At 33.0% G+C, this 10000-nt stretch overlaps 1 protein-coding gene across 1 annotated transcript in view; it reads right to left on the bottom strand.

The window, feature by feature from the left end:
- LOC144979337 (uncharacterized) overlaps nt 1-10000 on the bottom strand; it is a 21141-nt gene that overhangs the window by 10283 nt on the left and 858 nt on the right. Inside the window, exon 2 of the mRNA XM_078925972.1 lies at nt 1083-1256. Coding sequence (XP_078782098.1) covers nt 1083-1241 — 159 coding nt within the window. The 5' untranslated portion in view covers nt 1242-1256. The remainder of the gene's footprint in view (nt 1-1082; nt 1257-10000) is intronic.

Genomic DNA, 10000 nt, shown 5'->3' with positions numbered 1-10000 from the left:
TTTCTTCTATTCACCATCCTTGTCATCAGAATGAGATGATTGATGTGTCTAGTATTTCTTTTCCTTGTTGTTGTTGATGTTGTTGTTGTTCTTCTTCTTCTTCTTGTTGAACACACGAATTTGTGGAAACATTGTATAAAACATGGGTGAATTTCTTTTTGTGATCAGTCTATATTAATTTTTCCATAAACTTAAGCTATTTCTCATGTTTGCAACCAAAGTAATAGTTGAAGCATGTAACGTTCAGTTTTACTTGTTATGTGTATTGGTAATTATAAAAGGTAGATTTCTGATGGATTCTTTCCTACATACTGTATCTACAACATATAAGTTTCAATTAACCGAAAATTCAATTTTAACAAATGCCCTCAAAATGGATAAGCGGACAATTCATAATTTAGATACTGTAAAAATCTATGAGTCCAGATTATAACCAGTTTCAATATTAAACAGCTGTAATTATCAAGATCCTTTCCTATTGATTTAAAGGTTCATACATATTTTTACAACTCTGCATTGAGGGACAGTTGAGAAAAAGGAGAAAGCGTCGCGCCACTTATGAAAAATCTGACTTTAACTATACTACTTTTTAAAAAATTGTTAGTTATTATAAGTAGAAATGAAATGTGCTTTGAAATGGCCATGGAATGCTCTTAATTTAGTCTAGTGTTCACTAGAGAGATGATTATATGGTGAAATTCCACACCCTTGGTTTGTTGAATTTCCCAAATCCTAATTATCTTGATAACCAAATTCCATCTACACTCACAGGAATTTAAAAGAAAATTCTCGTAACCCGGAATATTTTTTGCTCCTGACCGGATTTTTTTCCGGTGAAACCGGAGTTTTGGCATCACTGTATCAATGCTCATTTTGAGTTTTAAGACTGAAAAATACCTTATCTTTAATTCATTAATTTATGATTAAATTGAGCCATCCGAAATGTTTCTTAAAATAATGAGTTACAAGCATTATGATCTGATGATGATATGATGATGATGATGATGATGATGATGATGATGATGATGATGATGATGATGATGAAATTATGATGATGAGGATGATAATTTGACGTCAGATACCTGCGTTTTGTTGGTATCAAGTATTCCTTCTTTGAACACATTGTACACTACATCCATATGAATTTTCTCATGGTGACAGCACGGTTGCCGGGTGTCAATCTGACCCAAAACATGCGCGACGACGACGAGGGTAGAAACAAAAATATGGAAAGAAGACATTCTCTGTGTTTAACCCTGAAAATAAAAGACAAAAATTGAAATATTTGAATGAAGCATGTGTCAACACATTTTACCAAACAAATGCGTTTCAATTTCTCCAAATACATTATCCACAATCTTCTTCTTCTTCTTTCAGCTTATCCCGCATTTTGCAGGTTTGCCATAATGAATACCACATCTCCATGCATCTCGTTTCAGAGCATCATCTTCCTCAAGCCCCAGTTCTTTCAAATCGTCCTTTACCTTTTCCAACCATCTAGAATTTGGGCATCGCTTTTCCTCTTTCCCTATCATCTCTCATATTTATTGGTACATTCTTCACTTCACTTCACCTTTGAATTCGTTCATTTCTCACTTTATCTCTTCTTGCCAATTGACCATCTCAACATAGTCATTTCTGCCACCTCAACTTCTTTATCTTGTTTCTTTGTTGTAGCTGCTGTCTCTAGTCCATATAAAATTGCTGGTCTTACAACTCTTGTATATATTTTCCCCTTCAGCTTTGGAGAAATTCTTTTGTCACATATAGTTCCAGTTACCTTCCTCCAATTATTCCAGCCTGTAAGTATCCTCTTCTTAACCTACATCTCATTGCCCCCCATCTCTTTGTACAGTTGTTCCTAAGTATTCGAATTGGTTTGTCTCTGGCACATCCTCTTCTCCTATCTTTATTTGTGGTCCTGCTCTCTGTTGTCCGATATACAAATACCCTGTCTTCGATCTGCTTACCCTTAATCCCATCCTTTCCAACACATGTCTCAAATCCTCCATGCCAGTTCCTTTTCCGCTTCAGCTTTTGTATCATTCAAAAGTACTACATCATCCGCATACATCATGTTCCATGATGTCTCTCGCCGAATGGGTTCTTTTATAACATACATTACTATTGCAAACAGCAGCAATGAACTGAGAGCAGATCCCTGGTGTAATCTAACTCTTACATTAAATGGATTAGTTGAGCTAACACCTGTCCTTATCTCTGTCTTTTTTCCTTTGTACATATCTGAGATAACTTTGATATATTTCTCTGTTACCTGCTTTGCTCTTAGACAGTACCACATTTCTTCTCTTGGTGCCCTATCCTATGCTATCTCCAGGTCAATGAAAACACAATGTAATTATCTTTGCTTTTCTTTATACTTCTCTGCGGTCACTTTTAGAGCCAACATAGCATCCATAAATACATACATTATCCACAATATGAGGCCACATCTCCAATTGTATATCGTACAAATCGTCTTTCGGCCGATCTCACAATATGCCAGTCCATTCCAACATTTAGGTAGGACTCACATCTTATTCCACGGGGTTATTTGTGTCAAGTGCCTTGTCTGGGATCACAACTCCAAAGTCAATAGACTTATAGATAACCACGCCTCTCGGACAGTCGTCATGTAAGAGAGTTAGCTTATAGCAAGTGGGTTTAATGAGTTCACAGTGCTTGTATATCAGTTAAACTTGGTCATTATATTGAGTAGTCTAGGACAGTTTTACGTTCCAAAGTTAAAGGATTGGTCATTATATTGAGTACTAGAAAATTACTTTCTTTGATCGGTGTTACTTGGTTATTGGGGATAATAGCATCAAATTATAGTTGGAATTTATTATTTGGGCGTACAGATTATTTGGGCGTACTGAACTAACGTTTACCAAAAGTAATATTATATCATAAAAGGCGGGGTTTAACACCAATATGTAGGAATTGACGTTTCAGGTTTGATTATGATTTGGTCTTACTCTTAGGGGTTGGATTATAGACTGACAGGGAACTGTCAAAACTGCAAGGGGGCGTGGAAACAATGGAACTGTGGGTAAAATTTTGATAGGGATAAAAGAGGATGTTTTGAGGAAAACGGGAGGATTCAACTTGACCATGAGCTGCACACTTTAAACCTTTTGTGCTCACCATCATTTATTTGCTTTTACGGACTTAGAAATATTCCACGAACATTGAAAATGGTTACTTAGGCAAATTGACTTTACACGTGGACTGATTTTACGGATTTGGAATTTATGAAACTGATTGAATTATGACCATGCTATTTGATTTGGATTTTGAATTTATCACAAACAAATAAAACTGTAAGAAATGAAACTTGGAATCTGGACTTTTATTTGAATGTCTTGATGTTGTGCATTCAATTATCATCACCGGCCCTTGAACTCTTTCGTCATTATTAACATCTACAACACGACGCAAAGGATAATACTACCATCTATCAAAAACACCACTATACGATCACAAGCCATTACATATGTGTGCAACTACCCCACATTATGTATCTAATTTGGTGTCGTGACTCAGGATTCTTATATATTTTTATTTGGAGCCGTGATACCATGATGTAAAGATGTTATTATTCCGAACCATGGATACACAAGAAATGTATATTGTTGCGGTGTTAATATATATTGAAGTTTTTGTGAGACTCGAATTTTGAAGTGAAAATTGTGAACAGATAGGGAAATAGTTTTATTTGGGAAAGAAAATGAATATCAATTTTGACGGTGAAGTAGTGGAATTATTTTGTATTGAAATATGAAAAAAAAAATTTGAAATTATAGATGATTCCTAAAATTCTGACAAAAGACGATATTTAAAAAAATAGATAAATATACTAAATAATATTTAAATTAAGAGTCACAGATAGAAAAGGAAATTAAAAAAAAATATAGATATATAGGGCAATATATTATATTCAAAAAGTGAAAACAATATATTATAGAACGGCAAAATAATAATAATAATAATAATAATAATAATAATAATAATAATAATAATAATAATAATAATAATAATAATAATAATAATAATAATACTAATAATAATAATAATAATAATGCATTGATGCTACACGTATTTTATTTAATTAAAAAGAAGAGAGGGAGAGATGAAAATAAAAATTGCAGAATTTAAATGAATATTTTAGTGCGTTTTATTTTTCAAAATAAATGAAAATGCGTTTACTTACAATCAAGCGTTTCGGAATAGATCTTCGAATATTATTTGGTACCGTTAATGGCAATGCTTTGTTAATATCAGTAACAAAGATGTGTCGATTTTTATTTCAATTTTGTATGTTACTGTTGGAATTACATAGACAGTTGGTCCATTATTTAATGTTGTTACGTTTTTATTTTCTGTCAAAATGACTCAAGAAGATGATGGCAATAAAAACACGTACATTATAAGTTTTGATAATTGAAAAATGTCTTATGGTATTTGTTGTTATATTACAACATCATTGGTTATATTTTTCTCCCGTCAATAGGGATGAATTGGTAGGTTGATATTGACTCTTTGAGATTCATGGGTTCATGGCAAAGAGCAAAGTTTTATATCTGTTTGTATTCTTGGTAATAAATGTGTGGTTAACGCAGCCAAGTAATCGACAACAGAGCTTATTTACTTGTGTAATGAGACATGGCGTTATAATAGATTACATAAGCCATTTGGATTTTATCACTGGAAATTAAGTTGAAATGATTTATGCGGAATATGAGTCAATCGTTGTTTTGTTTAGTTTTGTTTTGAAACGCGTTTCATCGTGATTTTTAAAAGGAGACATATTCTCATAATAACGGAATAACAGACTTTTGGTTTAAAGTCGGAGAACAAATAAAATGACGGAGTATTAATTATTATGAAAGACTGATGTCTTGTAATGGGAGTTAAAATGTTATTACGGAAGAATAACAAAATATTGAAAATGCATTACCATGTCATGTGAGCTGATAATATTTGTGACACAAGTGGTTAACTTGTTAAGAATCAGCGAATTATAAGTAACCCATATGGTAAAATGCTGTATATGCATATTGGGTAAATAAGCGCAGTGATGTAAGACGCGGTAATTAAAGTGCACACGATTTAAATTACGAGACGCAGGAATGAGGCGTTCGGGAATATTTTATTTTGCTTTTGATTAAAGCGCATGGTTTAACATTATGAAATGATGCAGAAGGCGGAGAATTTTTATAAATACGATGCGCGTGGTTAAAGCGCACACAATTATCAATGCTATATTAAGAGGCGCGAGATAACGTCGCAATGAGTTATATGAATATTTTTATAAGCCGAGGGCAAAGGCGCGAAACATTGAATTTTTATTGACCAGAGTGTATATCGTTTCTGCAAATATTTTGATTATCATATTTTTCTCCTATAGATTCGCTGTTGTAATTGTAATCAATATTTACTGCGTGGTTTGAATTTAACATTTATATCATAAAGTGTGTAACTGAGTTGAAGAAGAAGTTATGTTCAATTGTCAAATCTTAAGTGTGTAATCAATCGGCAATCAGTTGAAATGGTAGGAAGTGCTACGATAACATAAACAAAATCATATTTCATTAAATTAGGGATTTTCTAAGGGGAATAATTCGAGTTAATCAAAGGCAGAAGTAGTGTTTGCACTAAAACATGATACAGTCATCACGAAAGAGGACACTTGCAACCATCAGTCATAACGGGAACGCTGATGACAACGACAGAGGCAACTCAAACACAGCCACAACAGAGGTCGGGAAATGTCCTAATCCCTTTGGTCTATCCACGAATACATTAAAATGGAGTAACAATCTCGACTACGCCATTGATACGTCCAGAATCAACACAATCTACAGACTACAAATACACAGCAACCTCAATTACATCGTACCTTTCAACTTATACAAACTTGACAGAATTCATAAAATAATATCTGTATCAACACAGATTTCTTCCATGAACCTTTTTTATATTTACATTCTTTATTGAACAATTGGATTACTTGTATTTACATCTACGACAACAATACCCAACGATGTACGATGTCAATAATTACATAAACGTTCAAGATACGATTGTTTTTACAAAAATGATGTCCAATTGTGAACAATACTTCCTTCATATTATGCAGTGGTGAGCGTATTCAAATTTAAACTTATGTCAATATACAAGTGTGCAGCACCCATATCTACAACTTATAAACATTGAATATTATAATAACGCCTGTCTTAGTATCATTGTAAAAGATAAAGGCTATATATGTATATAAGACAATGCAGGAAAAGTATCGCAAAACGCCACATGAGCGATTTCCTTGGATTCATTATCGTATGATATTCAACAACCTGCGTTCAAATAACGAAAATATTGTTGACCTTATTCAACCCTACTACATACACTACTAGACTACGTTATTGTTACATCATCTACCTGGTGTGTGGACTCACATCACCCACCGGTACTCTGCAAGATTACATCATCTACCTGGTGTTTGGACTCACGTCACCCACCGGTACTCTACAGATTACATCATCTACCTGGTGTGTACTCACATGCCACCTCATCAAAACTCGATCAACAAACACAGACAATTACAACACACGACCTCTGTCGACTACTACACACGAACTCTTTGTCAACACATGGCTGAGTTCACAACTTTCTTTTGACTTGCTGGATAAGTCAAACTTCATTTAAATTCAAGATCTCGCACACAGTTAATCTTGAATTTTTACAATTTCATCTACAATGAGACTCAACGTATACACAAGACAACCACAATTATCAACGAGGAGAATCGACCCAGATGCCGGAGATGAATGGATTACAGCGACGTCACAAGACCAAGAAACAACCCAACAGGTTAAGCATACGTTTGCTACCTGTAGAGTCTTTTTTCGTCCCAAATTCAAAAGACTCGAACAAATACAACACACTAATTGCAAAAGTTGGTCACTTTAGTAACAGCCCACAATCACATACTGTGTTAGATTTTACTTATTTAGTTATTTACACTGTACTAAATATGAATAAGTCGGACAGACTAATGACTGATTATTTACTAAACACTAAATATGTGATGTGAACAAGTCGGACAGACTAATGTCTGATTATTTATTAAACACTAAATATTTGAATGTGAAGACATTATGGTGATAATTCGAAGACATTTACAGAGGAAAAAGTTTTTAATTAATTAACAATAATTAAATTGAATTTATGACACTTGGGCTATTCAGTGACCACAACACACACAACAATGCAACACGTAGACTAGATACAACCACCTCAACTCTTATAGTTGATATATTTTTTTCATTACATGAAAACTCATTCTTAATGGAGACAATGACTTAATTAACAATTACTGACAATTTTTACAGGATGACCATTCTCAAAACGAACGGATTACTGAGAAATGTGACCTCTGATGGATGACCACAAAGAACAATTTGATATCAATGAAGTTGTAAACTACACCCTGATGACTTAAAAAGCTTTAAAAAATTGAAACATCAACAATGAACAATGAATGATAATAACTTCAACTTGAATTTTAAAATGATGATAATGCTATTATTATGATTTATTTTTAAATATTTTTTATTATTAATTGAAATGTAATCCTTCGTATATGGATCTAGATGTCTATAATACATTATTTGTACCACATATTATAAGTAGGAATTAATGTAATAATGTTGTTTAAATGGAATAATACAATATAAGGGAATATACAAGGTACTGGTTTTGATATGTCAGTAAATGAGTAGACATACATGGAAGCTGAAATTATCACCCATGTCGTGAAGAGTTGAATTTGAGATTGAATAAGACAACGTGAGTATATCACAAATGGAATTTGAACCATCCTTTTTCACGCAATACTATTTATGTGTGATGGGATATGACGAGAATTAAACACTTTTATTGCTATGAAGATGGAAGTTAAGGTGAAAAGATATTTTTCTTTGAACTTTTAATTACTTGATATCTTACTGTCAATGTTGTAATGCCTTAAAAAGTATAATCGATAAATATATAAATGTTTAATCAACTTTCGTGTTGGTAAATTTAAATTTTAATCACTTTTAAATGATAGATACCTTACTGTTGATGTTGTAATTTGAAAGAAAAAAAAATAATCTATAATCGATATATATATCTATTTAGATGTTGTAATCAAATTTGATGTTTGTGAATTTATCAATGTTGTAATACTATAAAACCTATAATTGATATATATGAATGTTGTAATCAACTTTGGTGTTTTTGAATTTAAAGTTTAAAGTTTTTAAATATTTAACTGGTATAAGTATTATCATTTTAACATTTATTTATTACATTTTAGTTGGACATTACATATATATTTAATCTCTCACTGTAATTTTTTTTGAATTGAAATTGTTTTAAAGTCAATTTAAATTCTAAGAAAGGGGCGTATGTAAGAGAGTTAGCTTATAGCAAGTGGGTTTAATGAGTTCACAGTGCTTGTATATCAGTTAAACTTGGTCATTATATTGAGTAGTCTAGGACAGTTTTACGTTCCAAAGTTAAAGGATTGGTCATTATATTGAGTACTAGAAAATTACTTTCTTTGATCGGTGTTACTTGGTTATTGGGGATAATAGCATCAAATTATAGTTGGAATTTATTATTTGGGCGTACAGATTATTTGGGCGTACTGAACTAACGTTTACCAAAAGTAATATTATATCATAAAAGGCGGGGTTTAACACCAATATGTAGGAATTGACGTTTCAGGTTTGATTATGATTTGGTCTTACTCTTAGGGTTGGATTATAGACTGACAGGGAACTGTCAAAACTGCAAGGGGGCGTGGAAACAATGGAACTGTGGGTAAAATTTTGATAGGGATAAAAGAGGATGTTTTGAGGAAAACGGGAGGATTCAACTTGACCATGAGCTGCACACTTTAAACCTTTTGTGCTCACCATCATTTATTTGCTTTTACGGACTTAGAAATATTCCACGTATATTGAAAATGGTTACTTAGGCAAATTGACTTTACACGTGGACTGATTTTACGGATTTGGAATTTATGAAACTGATTGAATTATGACCATGCTATTTGATTTGGATTTTGAATTTATCACAAACAAATAAAACTGTAAGAAATGAAACTTGGAATCTGGACTTTTATTTGAATGTCTTGATGTTGTGCATTCAATTATCATCACCGGCCCTTGAACTCTTTCGTCATTATTAACATCTACAACACGACGCAAAGGATAATACTACCATCTATCAAAAACACCACTATACGATCACAAGCCATTACATATGTGTGCAACTACCCCACAGTCATAATGTAAATTATGGAAGAGATTGGTAAACATAGCAAACTACACAGGTTTTACTGTCGATGGTATGTGTCTAAGTAAAATACCCACTGTCTACCGTTTGATCAAGAGAGAAATCTATGTGTAAACTTAAAGTATATTGTGATCGAAAAATATCGCGTGATAACTAGTCACCCATCTGGCAGTATAAAAACAATAACAATGATCATAGAGAGGTCGATTTCATTCACGTTATTGTTTATAAACAAACAACCATGCTTGTCCGAGCATGTTTGAATGTGTGACGCAAATTTCATGTTTTGATTGGTCAAATATCTTCTGTTTAATTTGACTCATTATTACTGATTAGCTTGACCGCTATTAGTTGGATTTAAAGTAGTCCTAGAGAATCATTCAGTCCATGGAGCCGGAGTTTATCCCGGTTTCTATGTCGTGAAACGGACAATAGCAATTGTTTGCTACCTTCGGATAGGACGCTAGTCTATCGCAAAGTACGTTCCGCCACATCTAACAGAGCCAGCCACCCATCATCTGATAAACTTAGGGTCAATGTCATTAAAGATATTCTGTATATTTGACAGGTCACTATTTAGGGAAATATGTGGGGAATATACTCCAACAATGAATTCGTTATCTTTTAATAATCGCTCAAGTCACGGTGTGCT

Source organism: Berghia stephanieae, chromosome 9 (genome assembly GCF_034508935.2).
Source record: "Berghia stephanieae isolate SIO BIC M18660-M18661 chromosome 9, UCSD_Bste_1.3, whole genome shotgun sequence".
In the NCBI taxonomy this organism is placed as follows: domain Eukaryota; kingdom Metazoa; phylum Mollusca; class Gastropoda; order Nudibranchia; family Aeolidiidae; genus Berghia; species Berghia stephanieae.
The sequence above is the reverse complement of the archived record's forward strand: the minus strand, read 5'-3'. Positions and strand labels throughout refer to the sequence as shown.